This window comes from Sceloporus occidentalis, unplaced genomic scaffold (assembly GCF_023333645.1).
Source record: "Sceloporus occidentalis isolate IW3139 unplaced genomic scaffold, rSceOcc1.0.p SCAF_7, whole genome shotgun sequence".
Classification (NCBI taxonomy): Eukaryota; Metazoa; Chordata; class Lepidosauria; order Squamata; family Phrynosomatidae; genus Sceloporus; species Sceloporus occidentalis.
In genome coordinates this window covers 59,570,640-59,592,636 of record NW_028316987.1, presented here as the reverse complement: position 1 = coordinate 59,592,636, position 21,997 = coordinate 59,570,640, and the positions used below count along the sequence as shown (strand labels likewise).

At 41.4% G+C, this 21,997-nt stretch overlaps 1 protein-coding gene across 1 annotated transcript in view; it reads left to right on the top strand.

Annotated features, from left to right (window-relative positions):
• The first annotated feature begins 445 nt into the window (after positions 1-445).
• Positions 446-21,997, top strand: part of DNAH11 (dynein axonemal heavy chain 11) — a 176,720-nt gene continuing 155,168 nt past the window's right edge. The window contains exons 1-5 of the mRNA XM_089533095.1: positions 446-685; positions 3,493-3,633; positions 8,734-8,930; positions 11,335-11,524; positions 14,519-14,618. Of these exons, the coding sequence (XP_089389221.1) occupies positions 446-685; positions 3,493-3,633; positions 8,734-8,930; positions 11,335-11,524; positions 14,519-14,618 (868 nt within the window). The remainder of the gene's footprint in view (positions 686-3,492; positions 3,634-8,733; positions 8,931-11,334; positions 11,525-14,518; positions 14,619-21,997) is intronic.

Below are 21,997 nucleotides of genomic sequence, written 5' to 3'. Positions count from 1 at the left end.
TTGGGGATGCTTTGATGGAGAGTTCCTGCATGGCAGGAGTCTTGGACTGGGGGCCCTTGGGCTCTCTTCCAACTCGACGATTCTATGGTAAAAAGAAATAAAATTTTAAAATTTGGAATGTGAATTTTTTAAAGAAACGGTGGGTCCTTTCCTTCTCCTGAAGCAGCCCCTGGCCCTGGAGCCCTGGGCCCCTGGCTGCCTCCTGGCTTTCCAAAAAGGGCGGGCTGCTCTTGGGAGGAGGAGGCGGCGGCCCAGGGCTGGAGCTGGTCCCCAGGGCAACCGGAGGACGCTGCAGTGACTGGCCCTGGAGTGGAGACTCACACAAAGTGGTGCTTGGAGAGGGGCTGCCGGGCTGCGAGGGGCTCCGGAGGGCCAGGGGAGCTTCCCAGGGGCGCCACACAAAGAGGAGAGAAGGCTCCTCTCCCTGAGAAGTCTCCAGCCAGGGATGGAGGCGGAGGAGGACGAGGAGTCCGGGCCCGAGGAGGAGAGCTTCGCCGAGGACCAGAGGGTCCAGTTCCTGGGCCTCCGGCTGGAGCAGCTGCTGAGGCTGAAGGAAGGCAAATGGAGCTCCTTCCTCGAAGAAGAAAGCGCCCAGGAGCTCCTCAGGGCCTTTCTGGAGGGCAGCCCCCCGCCTTCCCTGGCTGTCTACCTCCCTCCGGGGAGAGGCTTGGAAGCCCAGGCCAAGGTAATAAGCACCTTGGGGTTAGACGAGAGTTACAGTGTATATATATATATATTCTTTTGTATGCCGCCTTTCCCCCAAGAGGGAGCCCAGGCGGCTCAGATCCCTGGGACCGGCGGCGTTGGGGGGAGTTTTGTTAACGCACCGCAGAAAGAATCCAAAGGCATCTGAGGAAAGAAGGGACTGAAGTCTTCGTTCTTGCAGTGAGTCTCAAAGGGGCTGCAAGATCTCTCTCCAAACTTTGTCTAGGAAAGCTCCTGCTGCTGTTTTCTTTCTTTCAGTGAGTCTCAAAGAGGCTATAAGATCCCTCTACATCATCATCATCATCTTCATCATCATCATCATCATCATATCCAGCTGCATCTTAGGAAGGAGACTGAAGTAGACTAAACTTTACAAAAGCTCATGCTGCCAACTTCTTTCTTTCAGTGACTTTCAAAGGGGCTACAAGATTACTCTGTATTATTATTATTATCATTATATCCAACTGCATCTGAACAAGTAGACTGAAGTCTAGGAAAGCTCAGGCTGCCAACCTCTTTCTTTCATCTAGTCTGAAAAGTGCTACAAGATCCCTGTAGATTATTATTATTATTATTATTATTATCATCATCATCATCATTATATCCAAGTGCATCTGACACTGAAGTCTAGGAAAGCAGGCTGCCAACTTCTTCCTTTCAGTTTAGTCTCAAAGGTGCTACAAGATCCCTGTACATTATTATTATTTTATACATCCCATTTCTTTTTGTTAATATCTTAGCTGCATATTTATTGTTTTGCACCTAAACACAACAATTTCAGAAATGGTGCCTCACGAAACTACCAATCTCAGGATTCTGTGGGTTGGAAGTAGTGTCAAGCTACATTATTTCTACAGTGCGGGTGCACCCTTCTTTCTTCTTTGGGGAGAAATGGGCTGTGCAAAGGTAACACCCACAATGGTCCCTGCTTTGTCACAGTTTTGGTGGCTGCTACCTTTTTTATTTTAAATTCCACCTGCCTCCGTCACAAAAATGTCTTTTCCTCCTGTCAGCTGTTTCCATTTGTGGATTGGTTTTCATACATATACAGTACAGGTGGTATTATGAAGAAAGAAAGTGAATGCTTCCTTTATGTGGCTTGCCACTAAAAAGGTTCCTTATTACTTTCCTTATTTTCTTGAGAGAAAGCTCCAAAACACACTGTAGAAATAATCCTGTTTGAGACCGTTTTAACTGCCCTGGCTCAGTGCTAGGGAATCCTGGGAATTGTAGTTGATTGTGGCACCAGAGATCTCTGACAGAGAAGGCTGTCTCCCAAAACTATAGTTCCCAGAATTCTGTAGCTTTGAGCCAGGACAGTTAAAGCAATTTCAGTCTGGATTATTTCTGCAGTCTGTTTTGGATCTCACTTTGCGTAGTTATCACTGATTCATAGAGTTGATTCTTGGACCTCTAGTCAAATCAGATATATCCACTTGATTGTAAATGTTTATGGTTACTTTCTTTGTAATACATCTCAGTCTTCCACATCCTCCTTGATTCTGTGCTGTAATCCTTTAAGTGGCCTTAAACAGTGGAAGCTTTTCCACAGGGGATCTGTGCAAATGCCCAAATAATCTGTCTTGGTTTTGTTTTAAATTGTTGTTGGTTTTCTCTTGTAATCCACACAAAAGAAATTATCAGACGGAGGTAATCACAGGAGAAGGACAGAAGTAAAGCACCATGGTCCCGTCGTTATTGCATGATCGGGCAAAGATTATCAAATGCATGGTGTTTATCCCATCATTACCCAGTCAGTGAAGTGGCATTGTCCCATCACTTTTGGATAATCAGTTAATGCAAAATGGAGGTAAATGATGGGACAGTTCAACTTCATTAACAGGATTAATGATGGGATCAGTGTGACGTTGTCTGATAATCTTCACACATGCACGCCATAAGGGCAGGAGCATTGCGCTTTACTCTTGTCCTTGCCCTCCCTGTGATAATCTCCAAAGCCTGAGCACTGTAGCTGGCAACAAATCTTAAAAGCACCAGCTTCATTTATCACTGCCACAAATGCAAGTAAGGTGGGCACACATTCCATCTGTCAGCTGGAACATTTTACTTACACAAGGCACATCTGTAGTGCAGTAATAAAAAATGCTAATCTATTTTATGCTTTACATTATAATTATTTTGCTCAAAAAATGCATTTCAGAAAGATTCATATTACTGGCACGACACTGTATTCTGTCTGCCTTTGAAAAGTTGCTAACGTAAGAAGCTGTGGTTTATTACAAACTGTTTACTTGCTGCTGTTATGTCAAGTCATCCTGGCTTTGCATTTATGCTCAGTGAGATTGTTGACTTGTGGTATAAGAACGCAAATAGGAGACTCACTGCTGGTTAGTCCAAACCAGAACAGATGCATTCAGTTAACGGTTGAATGGTGAGTTAGCACATTGATAAATCCAGTGGAGTCAATGGGTCTGCCCTAGCCAAGACTAATACAAGATTTAGACCATGTACTGGTTCTTTCCTATCACTCTTTGAAAGGGAAAGGTGATGGTCAAAAGATTCTTTGCGATGAGAAAAAGAGACCACCCCTTCAGGGCTGTTTGTGCAAGCCCATAATTTACTTTTATATTCAACCTGTATAACAATTTTATCAAATAAATATAGGAAGCTACTTTACCTTTACAGTATATTAAGCATCTATAACAATTTTATCAAATAAATATAGGATTGCTACTGCAAGTTATTGACTTGCTTATAATTATGGATGGCCTTATGTTTTCACCATTATTTCTTCCACAAATTATAGCTTCTGTGTTTCTGATTTAGATACCCAGTGGTATGAAATGTAAAGTTGTTTGTATTATGAAGACCACAGACTACATTCCAACAGAGGACTTCAAGGAAACTCTAAAATTTGGAGAATTATCTGAAACACCCATGGAACATCTAATGGTTGCCTTAGAAGAGGTACTTTTGATTCATGTGTTTCTCTCATATAAACTGAGTTTTAGACCATACATGTTCTACATCAATAAGTGGTTTTAACCAAAGTCTATTTTCAGGAACTTTCTTGAAGAATAAGCTAACACAACATTAATTTTGGTTAACATTCCATCCTATCACCTCAGTTGGAGTGAATCAGAATAGCTGGCTGCTTCTCCATTTAGCATTTCTCTCTTAACCATTCTAAGGGGGTGGGAAATTCACTCTTACTGGCTTATTTCCATGTACATAAATCTGGATCCAACCTGGAGTCTGAAACATGTATTGGCACACATCCATCAGATTTGCTATTATATTCTGCAGGAATAAAAATTAATGAGTTTAAGCAGGGAGATGAGAGTCTCTGAGCTTCCTGTATCCCATTTTAAGAGCATGTAAAGAAAACTCAAAGATGTGCTAGTGGTCAACTGTTTGTACCAGCTGTAAGTGATAAGCACAAAACTCACCACTGCCCCTACAGGCAAGGACAATGGAAGGGTCCAGCTCAGCTTCACTGCCCTCATGGGGAACAAAATCATTTGAATTGCTTGTAAATACAGGAGTAAGATTGTCACTGAATTTGTGGGCAGCTATTTTTAAATATTTTTTTCAGGAATAGAGCTGGTAGGAATTGGGTTCATAATAAGAAAGAAAATTATCCTAAAAGTACTTCAAAGACTGCAGAAAGCTGAAAGACTGCAGACTGCTGAGGGAACAAGAATAACTGGTGGTGTACAGACCGCCCCTTTCCCCAACGGATAGGGGCCTCAGCTGCCACAGCGGCAGCCCTGAGGCTGCTTTTCCAGGACGCAGGGAAGCAGCAAAAGGCTGCTTCCCCGCAGCCTGGAAAGGGGTGTCCTTGGGGCTTCATGCCCCAAGGACACTCCGACTGCAGCGGGGAAAGGGAGAAAGGGACTGCTCAGCCCCTTTCTCCTTTGTGTCGCTGGCGCAGCCGTGTAAAGGCTGTGCCAGCAACACAAACAGTATAAGGAGCTCCAAAATGGAGCTCTTTCCAGCACCGCTGAAAGGGCGCCAGAAATGCCCTTCAGCAGTGCCAGGACGTCATGTTTGGAAGTGGCGCAGCCGTGACAACATAATGGCAGCGCCCATGTAGAAAGGGTGCTGCCATTACCATGCCGCGGCAACGTACTAGAGTTGCGGGGTGTCTGGAAAGGATGCCCCGAGGCAACCCTAGTACATGTGCAGGCCGGCGCAAAGCTCCGGTCTGTACAGCGCCAGTGTAGGTTTTTCGGGCATAAGTCCTAGGACACAGATCTGAAACACCAAATGCTATCTACAGTATGCCCTTGCTATCCACTGGGGATTGGTTCCAGGACCACCAGTGGATAACAAAATCTGTGGATGCTCAAGTCCCATTCAATCCAAAGGCATAACAAAATGGTATTCCTAATATAAAAGGGAAGATCAAGGTTTGCTATTTGGAATTTCTGCTTTTTCTGAATATTTTCAAGCCATGGATGCTTGAAAATAAATTTAAAAATCCATGGATAAGGGGGGGGGGGGGTCAACTGTACATTTCATTAAGCAATTAATTTATGCTTCCTGCTGCAGAATTTCTTTTAGGGATGTTGCTACCACGTTAGAAATTTCATCTTTTTCAGAGCACTTAGACATATATTATGGCGAGATTGTCCCACACTTTCTGCATGAAGTGACAAGGCATAGCAGTTGCAGGTTAAGTGGTGGTGACTGTTTTGGTATTGAGCCCGAAGAGCTGGGGGGAAAATAGGTTTAAGTGCTGACTGTGGATTGCAAGTTGCATGTTGCCAACTTCTGCCATAAATAAAGAAATGATATCATTAGGAATAAGGAGACCAAAAAAACCAAAACAGAAACAAAGAACAAAAAATGCAAAGGTTGCCAGGTACAATGGTATGCAGTAACAATACCATTATGGTGGAGTCAGATAATCTGTGAATTTTCAAAAGTCAAAATGATGAATTTTCACATGTTGATCCATCATCCTTTATTCTCGGCCAGGGTAGTTGGGGCTGATGGGAGTCTGAATCCAATAACATCTGGGAAATTACAGATTACCCGCTCCATAACATAGAATATGTTTTGAGATCATGTGGAAAATGTTGAAAATGGCCTGAGGGAAGGTTAAGGACTTTCCCTTTGCCTTCATGCCTACTGTTTGCATTGGAAGGAAAGTTCCCATCCATACTAATAAAAAAAAATTTTTCAATGCAAATAATGGAGTGAGGGAATGATCTGTTCCTGATTAAAACTGCAGCAGGGTCCAAAGAGTTAAATCTCCTTTCTTTCCAGCAGAGTTGTTAATCAGTCAGTATCATAGCACAAAATATTGCCGAGTTTTTAGTTGTCCAAATAGTGTTGCATCACTCATGGCCCCAAATGTACACTGAAAGATTTCTGCTTGTTAGCTCACATTTATCACAACTGCCTTATATCTCAATCTCACACTTATTTTAGAATACATTTTCTTTTGTAAAAGCAGATGTGTTTGGTTTAGCATTCCTTCTGAAAAATATGTTTGTATTTAACTAACATTATCACTATGGGCAATGAATGGCAACAAACAAGCTTCTGGAATGTAGTGCTTGCAAATCATATTTATAGTGCTACTATCACTGTTTACATTACTAATTTATTGCACAGAGATCAACAGAGACTTTCACAACAGAAGTGCCTGGTCAAATATTTAATTTAAAGTTGGTGCATTGGTAAACATGCTTCTGATTAATCAGCATTGAAAAACAATCGGACGTCTTCATGTTGCACTGGAATTAAGAAAACAAAATAATAAAAAGGCCTCAGAACAGAAATGTTAGCTATTTCTTAATCAGTGCCTTATGAAATATTTGGTTTATAATAATAATAATATACTCTTCTTATACATTTACATATTTATATCTTTTTCCTATGAGAATTTATTATTGAGGTTGTGTCATTATTCTTGTGAAAAATGCTGACATTTCCTAGAATGTTCTCCAAAGAGGAAAACTCTCAGTTGTTTACTATTTGAACTCCTGCACTAGAGAGCCAGCTTGGTGTGGTGGTTTGAGCATTGGATTGGGAGTGTGGGAGACCAAGATTCAAATCTCTACTCCAAGTGTGTTCAGACTCCATTACCTTTCAGCACTGGCCAGTCTGTTAGAATGAGTATAATGGGAATAGTTGTTCATCAGCATCTCAAGGTTATCTAATATCAGTTAGTATGCAGGGGTAGCTGTGTTGGCGAATTAGCAAATTCAAATAAACATCCACCAAACAGTGATACCTTTATTGGGCAACTGAAATGCACAATATACTTGTTGCAAGCTTTCAAAGTTCCACTGGCATCTTCATCAGGCAAGATATTACAAACCAAACAGGAGAAAAACTGGAGATGTTAGTAAGATACCTGCATTTTGTTGTTTTTGTCGTTAATTAAGATGGTATGATGAGAGTAAATTTTGCAGGCTGACTCCTTTGCCTTCTGGCCATGTGAGAACTGGGAGTTTTACATCATCAAGCAAATTTAAAGTCTGTTTGCATATCAACTGGACTCTTCGCTTGCAATCCAATATGTGTCCATTCCTGTGAGGCCACAGTCCTCTTGTAGGCAGAGGACAATGGATTTTTCAAGAAGCCTCCAAGTTTTTGCATGAGGAGTAATTTGTAGGTGTAGAGGTAAAACATGCTAATCTAATCCAAATTTCAGAAGAAGAAAATGTTTTACCTTGGTTGAAGGTCCCAGTCCACTGGCTTGCTCTTTAGGGTTAGATGATATTAGATATTAGAAGTTGGTGGCATCCCTTTAGCCACCCAAAAAGAGCAGCTCAAATGTGGCTATGCTTTGTTCTTGAATCCCCTCTATTCCTCCATGGATGGTTTGCCACAGAAATTAGAGTTTACTGAGCACAAAGAGCAGGCAATGGATCAATGCAGAACTACTCTGAACTTCTTATCCCCAGGGAGTAAGTTTCAGCTGTCTCCTGTATCACCAGATAGCCTCTTCTCCGCATTGGGCAGTTGTCCCCTAATGGCCTAATCCATTCATTAAGGTTCCACCCAACAAAGGGTCATAACCAACTGGAAGCCCTAGAACAGAGGTAGGAATCATGAGGCCCATCAGATAATGTTGGAGCTCCTTGTATTCCACACCTTGTCTATGCTAGCTAGGACTAATGGAAGTTGTGCTGCAAGTGTCTGGAGAGAATCAAAATTGCCATTAATATCTTAAAAGCATTGTTCTGTAATATCCTGGTTCTATTCTCCACTGGGTACCTAAATCCCCTAAAGGCCCCAGATACCATCTGATTTTGGAAGTTAAGCAGGGTCAGCTTTGGTTAGTACTTGGGTGGTAGACCACCAACAAAGACTAGGTGTTGTCGACTTTAGTTTAGAGGAAGGATCTGGAAAAACCACATCTGACTATTCCTTGGATATAGAAACACTATGAAATTCGAGGGGTTGCCATAAGTCTACTTAAAGGTGACTTACACACACACATTCTCCACTGGGCCATGGCATTCAGCTAGTGAACTTCAACCAGCCACACACACTGTCAGCTTGATTTGCCTCACAGAGTTGTTGTGAGGAGAAAACAGGGAGGAAAGTTGGAATATAAATGTGAATGATGATGTCAGAAGATAACAGGATGGTGGGTTTTGCAACCTCCACATATACATTGAAGCCACTGGATTCCCAATGCTAATCAGTTTATATTATCACAGATTGCTCCTTTATACATGCTGCAATATAGCAAAGCCCTAACGAAACACTGTATCCAACTGTATATAGATCTTTTGCCACAAATTTATGCTGCAGTTCTAAATATTTTCTTGCTTGCTTCCAAGAAAAAATATATAGGGTTTTATTGTAAAACACATGTGCTTTACTGAATTCCAGTCTTTCTTCAGCAAAATTAAGCACTGAGCAGGAGAAAATAATGTATGTGGCTAATAAGAACAATATTGTTCAAGAATGAGTTTGGTAGGCCTGCAAAAAAATTAAAGAACAACCTGTTGCTGAGAAACTGAACATGTCAGAAAGCCTTTCAGTTTAACTAGTTTATATGTGTTCTTTCCTTCCTCCACCTCTCATTTTTGTTTCCAGGTTATATTGCCCGTTCTTTCCAGAAAGACAAGTAATGAATCCTGGCCACAGTTTATTTCCCAAGACATGGAGCGGCATGTAGAAATAATGAGAAACAAAACCTACATCATGGGTGGAATAATGGCAGGAAGAACTCTCCTTCCCATCCCAGCAGTTGCAACAGATATAGAGTTACATGAGATGTGTAATGAAAAAAAGTAAGTAGTGTGAGTTTGTGTGTGATATACACCAAAAAGGATGCATACTTCATGTTGGTTGCATCAGAATGAAAATGCTGTGGTGCATCCCTAAAAGTAGCAATGAATTTGAGGTATGGAAGTCATTTGTCAATCTGAGAAGTGTAGTAGATCCTGAGTCACTGGACAAGCAGAGCAATCTTGTCTTGGGGACAGGTAAATTCTGTGGCAAAGCATCTGTCACATCCATAGCCTTCCAGTTCAGATGCATTATTTGTTTGTTTGTTTGTTTGTTTAATCTATAGTTCCTTCAATATGGCATCCAGAGTGGCTTAAATATAAATTAAAGCAAAATAGCTAAAACAATACATAGTACAAACGTGAAAAAGCAAAAGAATCAATTTTATTAAAACATTAATTTTAAGTAACTCAAAGCACATACAGGCTTAGCCTTCCTTATCTCAAATGCAGCTTCCAAAAGACCTCCCCTGAAGATCATAAGACTCAGGCAGGTTCAGATGAAGAGATTCAGGCTTTCAGATAATTATAATTTTCCCTCCCTAAACCATATCTACAGCTACAGCAGAATAATGGTGGGATCAGCAGTTTTCATTAGGGAGGAAGATGTAGAGCTGGAGGTGTATCAAATATACTCCTGCAATTCTATCATACTACATAATTATAGTTCTGTGATACAGGTTCCATCCTGTGGAGTTCTAGGATTTGCAGTTTAGGGAGGGAAAATTAGAATTATTAGCTAGAGCTCCCCAATGTCATACCAAACTGCAAGCCCCAGGATTCCACAGAACGTTGCCATGGCACTTAAAATGGAATATAGCATTTAACTGTTTAATGTGAAAGAACTCCTGGAATTGAGTTCCCCAAGCTGGCATGATTAGTAGGGTTGTAGTACAAGAAGTGATCCCCCCAGCAGTTCAATGGAAAATGCCTTATCAGTGAGCATACTGTGAAGAGAGGCACAGGTTTTGTCCCACAAATAGACCTCCCTTTCCATTGGTAGAATGACACTAATTATACTTCACAGTTAGCCTTTTAACATCTCCAGACTTACACAAAAATAATGTAAATTTATATGTACATTTAACATTTAGCAATAGCAATCACAGCTTTATTTATATACCACTTCATACCACACTAAACAGTTTACAGCTGTAAGCTATTTACCCCCCACAAGCTGGGTACTCATTTTAGTAACCTCAGAAAGATGCAAGGCTGAGTTGATCCTGAGCCCCTGGCTGGGATTGAACTGACAACCTTGTGGTTTGTGAGTGAGTGGCTGCAGTACTGGCGCCACCAGGGCTCCTTCGAAACCCAAGGTTTACAGTTTAGTTTGCCAAACTGAAGCATGCTTTTTGGGGGCTCAAAATAATTCTCTATTGATTAAACTTTGAAAATCACTTGTACAGGATGAATTTAGCTAAGATGCAGGTGCAGAAAGTACAGCTGACCATCCACATTTGCGACTTTGACATTTGTGAATTTGACTGTTCATGAATATGATTAATATGATCTCTCTAGGAATCTCTAGGTGCTCCATTCCAATCCTGTGACCAACATCTACCAGATGTTGCTCTGGAGGACCTAGAGATTCCTACAATGAACACAACTCTAGGCATTACTAGGTTCTTCAGCATATTTCTGTGGTTAACCTCTGGCACATGTTTACCACAGATGTGTGCTGTAGGACCTATAGATTCTTAGAGATGTGTTCTTTCAGATACAAAAACACCAATTCTTTTTATTGGCATTTTCCCCACTTTTACAGAGGTCCAGCATCCCTAACTTCAGCAAATGTGAAGGGCCTACTGTATATAATTTGTCATTCTTAAATCAGTGGCACTAGGAATATAACGAAAGAACTAAATAAAATTGGATATACATTTAATAAGTGTGAATCTAGACAGAAGCAGTAGACTTTTTTAAAAAAAGTTAAAAAGTAGATCTATACATTGGGGGGACTGGTGGCTCCTCAGTTTATAAGGCATTGAACCTATTCCACGTTTTGGCTTACTTTAAAGCAACTGTTCAATGTGCTGGATCTATTTAGGAATAGAGTTCAGGATCTTAGAAAGTTTCTTTAAAACCTGCAAGGGATTCACTGATTTACTGATATGGGAGTCCCACTGGACAAGCAGACCAAAAAAAAGCGAGGGAGAAAAAGTGTGTAGAGGCATCAGGAACTACTTCATCAGATTTATGTGGTGGAGTGGAAAACCCAGGGACAGACCTCTGTAGCAGTTTGTGTGTGAGAATTGGTTGTTACATAAAATAAATATAATGAAACAAATGCTTTCAATTGTCAGATCAATGCAAAGCAGGACAGGATATAAACTTTTTAATTCAGTGTCGTTGTACATTGTATTTCAGAAGTTAGCACCCTGACATTTTTCTTCCTAACCTACAGGCAGGATTCTCATTCAAGGTCAGTACTGCATGCAATAGAATCAATGGTTATCAAGTGGTCACACCAAATACAAGACATTTTGGGGGGGAAATCAGCTCAGTCTCTTCTTCAAGGCTTGCATCCAGTTCCTCAGACTGAACTCGATTTTTGGAAGGAAAGAAAGGATAACCTCTTGAGCATATTTGATCAGGTAAGGATTTTGCACTGTAACAACATGACTGTCTGCCAAAGATACTATCTTTTGCTATTAGCTTAGAGGAAAAGGGAGATATTGCCAAGCAAACTAAAATGTTAAGGGAAAGTGGTGAAGTAACTATGGGCAAGTAGGCCTCTGGTTACTGAAAACATTGCAGCTTGAGTCTACCTTAACTGAAATACTTCAGACCAGAAATGTTTTGGACTTTGGATCTTTTAATGGATTTTGAAATATTTGCATATACTTAAAGACAGATCTTGGAGATTGGGTTCAAATGTAAACACAAAATTCATTTATATTACATATATGCTTAATACACATGGCTGTAATTTTATGCATAATATTTAAAATAATTTTTTGCATGAAATAAAGTTTGTGTACATTGAACCATCAGAAAGCAGAGGTGTCAATATCTCAGAGACCCATGAAAAAAAGTTTTGGATTTTGGAGTATTTTGGATTTCTGAATTCCAGATAAGGGAGCCTCAACCTGTATACAGATAATAGGATCCATTTTGACTCCTGTTGTACTGTTCTTATGCTTTCTGATTCTTCTCCACACAATTTAGTTTTAGGGTAAAAGAACACAACTCTAGCTTAGGGTAAAAGACATTTTCAGACACTGGCAAATGTCTTACATTTTTCAAATATTCTTTGTCATGAGGTGAAATCTTTCTTGCTCTCTCTGTACACTATAGGCCAAATAACTTTCACTCTCCTAAAATGCTGTGCTCAGCATGCAGCCAGAACATTTATTTCAAGAGAATCTTTCCTGCCTTTTAAGTTGGAAGTATTATGTATTAAGCTTATGATGTGAAGGCTTCAGTAAGCAGAAACAGAAAGAAACCTCTTCGTGCTCCTTGAATAGCTTTGGTCCAATCAGGTACTCTCAGTCTGCTGTACCTCAAATGGTTGTAAGGATTAAAGAAAGCCATGTATGTTACCTTGAGCTTAATGAAGGGAAGGTAGCATATAAATGTAACCAAGGGCCAAAACAGATGGCCCATTAAATCCCACTTCCAGGTGTCTTGGGAGTGCAATGTTTACACACCGTATGCTCTGAAGCTGCCTGGAAGCCTGTTGGCTGCCCAGATATGGGTGGCTTCATGATGCTCCAGCAGCGCAGCGTTTACATGCCACATGCCACCGGAGCATATTGAAACTGCCTTGGGGCTGCGGTGGAGCCAGAAAATGTGGCCCTTTCCCATCCCAAATAGGAGCAGATCTTTCCCATTCCTATTTGGGCTGAGTTCAGGGTGGATTGGGGCCACAGTGTGTGTTTGCTGTGGCCCCAACCCTTTATTGGTGAGGGCAGCTTCAAGCTACCCCTTCCTGGCTGGCTGTTCTGGCCCTAATAAAAACAAAGTTTGTTTGATTTGTTCTGAGATGAAGTTAATGATTTTGCTATGATGTATTGTTTAGGGCAAGTGTGAGAATTTTGTGTTTTTTCTAATCGTGTTGGACTGGAACCCCCAGCATTCCTTACTATTGGTTGTGCTGGCTACAGCTGCTGGGAGTTACAGTTGCAGAGCATCTGGAAGATTGCAGACTTCCCCCATTCTGCAGCAGTCATAGCAGCTAAGTACTGACATGATGTAGTGGAACAGGACATGTTATATTGACTTCTAGTGCTGCTTTATGCTGTCCTTTCTGCTCAAAGAACTGAGAAGTTTCAAAGCAGTGACTTACATCTTAAGATAAGTTTAACTTATCTTATTGATATTGATTCAAGGAAAATGTCTTATTCTTCCTTCCTTCCACCTGAGGACAACGCCCCCCCCCCCCACACACACACACACACTAGCCATGTTACCTCCTGGACAAGATTGGGATTCAGAGGACTAAAAGCACAGGAGAATATATTTGTTTCACCTTGTATCTAGTGGTTAAAAAAGTGGATACCTAGGGATAGCATTCTATAATTGAAGAGCCACCACTGAGAGTGGGGGTCGACCGAGGTGGGTTTTGGTACTTTAAAGCAGGGGTAGGCAACCCTTTTGAGCCGGGGGCCGGGTTGCTGTCCCTCAGACAACTGGGGGGCCGAAGCCAAAAAATAAATAAATAAATAATTTTTGAAAATTAAATAAATAAATAAACCGGGACAAATGTAGGGCAAAATTTTCAAATGGAGGGCACTTTTTAAATAAAAAATGGAGGACACGCAAAAAAATTTGCTGATTCAAAAAAAATGTTAAGATAAATGCATGTTTCTGAGGCTTCTATAGACAATTGCCTCACCATGCCCCTCGCGCGAGATGCCAAAGGCCCTGGCGGCAATCGGTGGCAGGACTGGGCTGGGGCCAGTACCAAGGCCTCGCCGGGCCGCATCTGGCCCGCGGGCCGCAGGTTGCCTACCCCTGCTTTAAAGAATGGATGTTTGCATATGGGAAGAGGAGATATGTCAGATAACTCAGTTGTAAGCCCTGTAGGCCTTCAACTGTGCCTGTCAACAAACAGGACAATAATGACTGTTTAAAATTGTGTCATATGTTCCAAGGGGCCTAGTGCATTTTAACTTTATTTTGAATCAACTGGTTTTTGAGCATTTTTTCTAGGGGAGGTACAGGTACAATACATTATACTGGTCTTGATCTTACTAGGGCATCAATACCTGTAGCAAGGCCACCACAGATATCCATGCCTTAAAGGGGCATTGGATGTTTATATCAAAAAGAGGACACAGTATACTTTCATAATTCTTTATGCTAGAAACTAGGTGTATTTATAAAATCAAGAGCTAAAGTTCTTTTAGAAACAATTCCTGTTCATCCTTCTTCATTTTTTAAAGAAAAGTGGGACAGTTGTCGTATGTTTGGCCTGATTTTTTTGACTTTGACCGTAATTCTCAAATTTTTGTTCATCTATTTAAGAAACCTTGTTGGTTTGGGCCTTCCAAAGATCCTTTATTGAAATACCACCTGCCCTATTTTGTGGTAAAATCAGAGTTTAAATAATTTATTTGAAGACCATGTTTGCTTTTTGATTCCAGCTGAAGAGCCCTGTTATTCAGCAGATGGTTAGAGTCCTAAAAGCAAAGATGAGCAGCTACTATCCAACTTTTCAAGACATTTACAAGAAGGTAGAAAATGGTAAGGTTTCTTTAAATGAAATATATATATATATATATATATATAGAGAGAGAGAGAGAGAGAGAGAGAGAGAGAGAAGGGAGAGGGAGGTGTGTGTGTATTCCTCCAACATTTATGTGTGCATACAATAGAATAATCCATACTATTGTTTCACATGTCATGGTTATGTGGCATTAAAAAAAACTTGGGACATATTCACACTAAATCAAGCAATCTTAGTTGTCCTTGTAATTTATTTCTCTAAAGTTTGTCTGACTGTTTTACCTTTATCAAAAAAGACACCACAAAAGCAATTTTTCTAACATTGTGTGTCTTGTAAACATTAATGTGAGGCTATTGCATGCAATGCATTTTGATAGTTTTACTTCTAACATAAAAATGGATACCCAGATTTCCTCAATTTACTATTCTGTTTGTATATTGATTGAATGAGATGCCGATGAAATATCATTATAATGCTTGTTATTTTTATAGGACACTTTATCCCAAATGCAGAAAGAGTTCAACAAATGATTAAACTTCATCTGGTCTTTGCTACATAGGTGAAAGTTATTGCCCTCTCATTTAAAAAAAACATTATGAAAAAACATTTTGTTGTAGTGCACACATGCACTTTTACACACACACACACACACACACACACGAGCAAAGGTCACTGTGCTGGCCGTAGGAATGACTCTAAAATCCATCATATTCTAATACCAGTCTGACCCAAACTCACATTGTAATGTGCACGTTCTTGAGTTCTCTAGAATTCTTGATCTGCTAGATAGGATATAATACAAATGGCGGAGGAGGGGGGCATCTAGTTCCTATTGAAATAATGCAAAGTTCATTTATAGGTCACATTCATAAGATGAAAGTGTATGCATTTGGGATGGGAGAGGTTATAAATGTCGGCTTCACTAGGTGCATTGATGGTTTCTAATTCCATATAGTACTGCCCCTGTAAACACTGCAGTGAAGAAACAGTAGTTAATCCTCAGTTTTTAAGATTATTAAATTCAGCTAGCTGCCTTCTTTCTCACCCAAATCTCACAGGTTGCATGATAATTAAGAAACAGACAACGAGTGCTATGTTAGCAAAGCTGGAAATAGTTTTACGTTGTACACTGAGGGGCCGTTTCCACTGGGGTATAACGCGGGTTACGAAGCGAATTCAGAAAGTAGCGTGCCCATTTGAACCCGATTTAAACCTAGAACGGTTCTAGATCACCCCGCATGCATCCCCATTTGAAATCGATTCATATCTAGGTTCTTTTTATAAACCGCGTTAAAGGCGTATAACCCGCGTTAAAAAAATAGAAGGGTTGAACCTTCTATTTTTTCCTTGATTCGGGATAGGAATCTATGGGAACGATCAGCCTCTGAAATCGGGTTAGCTGGATGGGAGGAGCGGAGCGCGATGGGCCGGCTTGGGGGAGTTGCCCTTTCTGTCCCCATCCGTCGTGGCCATCGCCATCTTTGCTTCCCTCACCCCTTTTTTCTGCTGCGGTCTTTCAATAAGAGATAAGGATTTTTTTAATTTTTATTTTATTTTAATGGTTTACAGGCGCTTAATCTCTTCAGCATCCGTGCCACTCAAGGAGAGGGTTGCTGCACAGCAATCTCGGGGGAGATAAGGAAACCCTGTGTGTGTGTGTGTTTGTGTGTGTGTGTGTGTGTGTATCAATGAACACCATTTGTAATGGAGGGGAAGAGTGCTCCCTCCCTGGGCTGTCTATAGAGCCATGAAGCGGGGATCCGTCCTGCAAAACCCATCATAGTTCCTCTGGAAGGAGCTTTCCCTAAGCAAGCAGCCTCCGCCAGCCTCTCTGGGGTCTTTTTTCAAAGGCAGCAGCGAAGCAGAAGTGCTTTGGGGAGGCAGTTTCTCTCTCCCCTCAACCATCCTTCCCCACGGATAATTGCAGGACTCCCCTTCCTTCGAAGGGAGAGACCAGAGAGGGAGGAAAAAGGATGGAAAAAAATCTGTCTTCAGAATTCACCCTGCAAGCGCAGGCTCCCAGCTGTGGGCAAAGCTACCCCTCCTTTCCCTCCTAAACACACACAGCCTCGCAGAGCAGAGGAGTAACCCGAAACCTTCTGTCCTGTCCTCCCCCCAGGAGACAGAAGGGAAAAAAAATGCAAGCCTGCTCTTTGTTTGAGAAGGAAGGCTATTCTCCCTTTCCTCACATCTAATCCTCCTTCCCTTTCCCGCCGCACTTTAAGTGCCTCCTCATTGGCTCTTTTATAAAAAAACCGCAAAATTTAAAAGTGACATTTTGATGACGTTGCTTTGATTGACAGCCCCAAAATGGTGAGTGGGAACGAAATAAGGCTAAAACCGGTTTATATATACACTGTTTTATTTGAATAGGAATGTTTGTTTGTTTGTTTGTTTTACTATTGGCAGTGTTGGCCACCCTTGAACCCACCCTTGAACCTTTTTGGCAATAAATTCAAAGTAAGTGGTCAGTAGTAATGTCCAGCTGTGGTATTGCACAGTCATTATTTACCATCCTTTCTTGATCCACAGTTTATGTGGAGTGCCCACATTGTTTATGAGGCCATCTCAGTGGAAGTTAGGTATGCCTATTTTTCCACCACACAAAGAGGAATGTTACAGGATGTATGAAGTGCCACAACGTAACCAACCTTTCATTTGCCATATTGCTAGTTTGAATTCGTTTGAATCTCCTAAGCGATTCTTGTAAACTATATGTCACTACCCTGCCCAAATTCATATCACCCTGTTAGTGATATGAATTTGCCTTGATGCTTTCTTCCTGGAGAAAAAACTTGTCCGCCAGTTTTCATTGAAACTTGTCAGTTGTAAAAAAATTAACATTATATCTAGATAATTATCAGAAATGGGATGCACTTCCCTGCTTAATGTGGAAGTTAGCTTGCCTTTAACATTCGAATGTAGTCCAGTCCACTGTAAAGCAGTATCTCTGCAACAAAAGACTTGGAGAATTTGGGGTAAGAGAGACTAGATGGAAATGCAGGATAAGAAAGTTTCATGGGTAAATTCTCAGTCTCAGTGAGCAGCAGTTCTGTTGCTGAGCAGATGCTCAGTTTATGGTCAGACTACATGTTTCCATGGTGATGCATGCACATCTCTCTCAGGTTTTTGTAGAAAGGAGTTACAGAGGTAGGAACCAGATTGAAACCACTGTGTGGTAAGAGGATTATTTATCCACTTCCTCAAACACTATTTTCCTGATGAAAATAGTTCCACTCAAGTAAAAACATATGGGTGTACCCTGTGTGCCTGTATGCATCTACTAATGAAGAGAAATCAGATGAATTTTGGCAAGCACAATTGCAACTGAAAACTGTGAGGCAGAAACATTAACCCCTTTCTTGTACCACAGTCCCAGGTTAAATCAAGTAACCGCAGGGCTATTATTTGTAAAATTAATTTAACAGCTAGAGATATATTCATCTCAAGATGTTATCATATACTTCCATCTTCATATTCTTGATAGCTTTCCAACTTTCAGGTTCTTCTAATATAGTAATCCACATTTTTATATTGGTATTTTTAGAGGGGGGGGGGCTGGTACAAGAGTTTGTGTAACCATGTCAGGCACAGAAATGAAGTTGTATCAACTGCCGTATCAGATTGTGTGCCATAGACTATTATATGCAAAAAAAATAGCGCCTTTGCGAGTACTGAAAGAAAGAAGCTGGTAGCCACCCCATTCATCTGAAGAAATAGACTCAAGTCTACGAAAGTTCATGCTACCAGCTTCTTTCTTTCAGTTAGTCTCAAAGATGTTACAAGGTCCCTTTGCATACCAATTTTTCAGACTAACACAGCTGTGTCTTTGAATTCACAGACTACTATAGTTTGCAACAACTGATAGAGAAGTAAATATTCTCATTCTGGAAGTTATACTCTATTGTCAGTGATCATGTTGTTATCTAAAAAGCTGCATGCACTTTTGGAATCCTATGTGAGTTCTATTGCAGAATTTTAGTAATTTAGTACTGAGCTACTTTGAAAGAAATCTACTCATATTATCAAACTGTTTTACTGATAAGATATATTCTTACATTAATGATGATGATGATGATTTATTTCTATTCTGCCTTTTCCTCATGGAAATATTTATTGTATAGGAGGAGCAACAATGCATATTTTCATTTTCAGCTTAATATTGTGGTTGAATATGTGTTTCTAAAGATGTTAAGTCCCACTGAATTCAGTGAGCTTACTCCAGGGGAGGAGTGCCAACCTGGTTTCATGATTTCAGTGTTAGACCAGGACACTGGGACACCAAGATTCTAATTGCTGCTTGGTCATGGAAACCTGCTGGGTGAGCTTGGGCAAGTCACACTCTCTCAGCCTCAGAGCAAAACAAAGACAAACCTCCTCTAAATAATTTCTGCAAAGAAAACCCTGTGATAGGTTCACTTTAGAGTCAGAAATGACTCGAATGCACACAACAAACAACTCCAAGTAAGTAAATGAAAGGATTTCTGCCTAAATCAGAGTTATGGGTTCTCTATCTTCACTATAGACACAAATGTGGCATTTGATATTTGGTTGAGAATTTGATGGCTGATTGATGGATAGACCTCAGACAGAGGTTCAGAGACCAGTCACTAAGAAGTCTTGTTCCAAACATGCCTGTAAGGGTGGCAGGAGTGAGAGGAGGGGTTTTCTCAAAGATTTCAGTGTCTAGAGATTCTTACATGGAAGAATATGGTCCTTCAGGTAATCTAAACCTAAATCATAAAGGGCTGTATTAGTCAGGAGCTGGCCTAAATACCCTAAAGACATCAGTTCCCATCTGATCTTGGAAGTTAAGCAGGGTCAGCTTTGGTTAGTACTTGGGTGGGAGACCAGAGGCCAACAAAGACCCCAGGTGCTGTAGACTATTTTCTAGAGGAAGGATCTGGCAAAATCTCCTCTGAGTATTCCTTGCATACAAAAACCCTATGAAACTAATGGGGTTGCCATACGTCAACTGGTGTTTTGAAGGCATATACACAGGTCATAATCAGCACTTTAAACTGTGCCTGGAAACAAATCAGTGGAGCTGTTGTAACAAGAGAGTTGTATGTTCCTTGTTACCAGTCCTAGTAAATGATCTGGCTGGAGTTCTTTGGAATAGCTGAAGCTTTCATACACTCTTTAAGGGTAGCCACATTTAAAGTGAATTATAGTAATCCAGATGGGATTAATGAAAGTATGCATCACAGATTAAACCATTCCAGGAATGCACACAGCTGCTACACTAGTTTTAACTAGGCAGAGTGGTTGATCTGCAACTAAATTATGAAAACAGAATGAATATTGCATTGCATTAAAACTATGCAAGTGTATGTAAGATTTTTTTGTATTGCATTTATTACATTTTTATCCCATCTTTCCACAAAAATGAACATTTACAGTAACTAAAAAACTTCACTAAAAACAAAATAATTATAAATCCATGAAAAATACTTATCAATAAGCATTACAACAGTATTAAAAGCCAGTTTGAAAAAGATGTCTTTTTATAGGGGCTGGGCAGACCGCCGCAGAGGGACGGTCTGGAACCACCCATTCTCCCTCTGGAGGGAGTCCACAGCAACCAAACCATGGGGGCTCCCTCCGCTCCGAAAAGAACCTACTAAAAGTGGGTTCTTTTCAGCGCATGGGGAGGATGTCATCAGTGCGCTATTGGGGCACTGTGATGTGCTCATGACACAAGCATGGCACCCGGAGGTGTGGCTGCAGCGCTGCACTTGCATCATGCACGCACATCACATATGGACGGCGCCATGTAAAGATGGCGCTGTCCATACATATTAGGATTGCAGAGCATGCAGTTGCCACATGCTCTGTACTGGGCCATAGTTTTCCTAAAAGTGGAGAGAGGAGAAACTGATCACTACCCTGAGGAAAGTATATTTCACAATCTAGGAGGAGAACATGAAAAAACCCTCTTTTGGCAAGATACCTGCTTAAGTCACAGTAATGTAGTTTATCTCAAAATAATGTCTACTGTGCAATGCTTCCAGGCAACTACTCCATTCCCCTGTCTCATAGGTAGACGTTTATTAGGGTTGTATATGTTGTTGTCTTCATTTGCACATAACCATCCTGTGTTTTTTAACAGTTCTGATTTTCCTCTCATAATAAAGAAAATCCATTAAGGATGAAAAGATGAACAGCTGAACACACACACACACGCACACACGCACACACACACACACTAAAGTCAGGTGCTAGGAGCCTTCTGTCTGGAAATATCTGAACAGTAGTGGCACCAAATCTTCTCTATGAATGACTGTGGTCCAAAACAGACAGGCAGATGAGTGCATCTTCCGGCTGTTCCAGGGGCATGACGTTTACACAAGGCACAGCCCTGGAGTACCCGGAAGCCACTCTGGGGCTGCATAAGGTGGGTCAAAACTGGCCCCAAAGGGAGTGGTTTTTATCTGATCAATGCTGCGGTCCATTGGGACTGTGGCAGAAGGCGCCCTTGGGGCCTCAGCAAGTGTTCATCTCACACCAGGGGCGTTCAGGCTGAGAGCGGCTGGCCACTCCTGGATACCCATCTGTTTTGCCCCAGTGATGCATTTAAATCTGAGGTTTTGGACTTGATACCTTAAACTGAGGCCTGAGACAGACTGCCCAAAAGGGCGGCCTATTTCACTCCAGAGGGAGGCCGCAGCCACCAAACCACGCGGCTTCCCTCCAGAGTAAAAAGAACCTGGTATTTCTGGGTTCTTATTACAGAGGCAGAGGGACATCGCGAGTTCACTACTGATGTACTCACAATGTAAGTGATGCACAGTGCCGTGCGGATGCTGCACGGCACTTACGTCACAATGGCGGCACCCATGTACACGGTGGCATTAGTATGCCGCCACTCCGTACTAGGGCTAGGGACCTTGCGGTTAGTACACTGTCCCTAACCCTAGAATGGCCGCCACCACGCCACAAAGTGCCCGTCTGTATCGGGCCCTGAGGTTCTGTCTCCACTGGCCATGATACTCCAGGCCCAGCCCAGAGTATCCTGGTGGTAGGGTTCCCTCTACCTTCCCCCATTACCTCAGGCACCCTGTTACAAATGTCAGGCAGGTGTTTGCATATGTGTCCTGCTGTGCCATCTGATGTGACCACCACCATGGTGTGTCACTTCACTCCAAAGGGAGAATAAGGCACACAGCAATGATCACATTAGTCACAGTGGTTGTGCTGGGTGGCATGGTGGGATTCATTTCAAACAGCAGCCTGGCATGGGAAAAGGAGTGCTTCAGATAATCTATTAAGATTTGGAGCAAATGGGGAATTTTTAAAATGTGTGTTAAGATGGGTATACACTGGTTTTGGTGTGAATGGACACAGCATCATCCCATCCACTCAGCACCAGAACTAAGGGTTGGACTGTGCATTG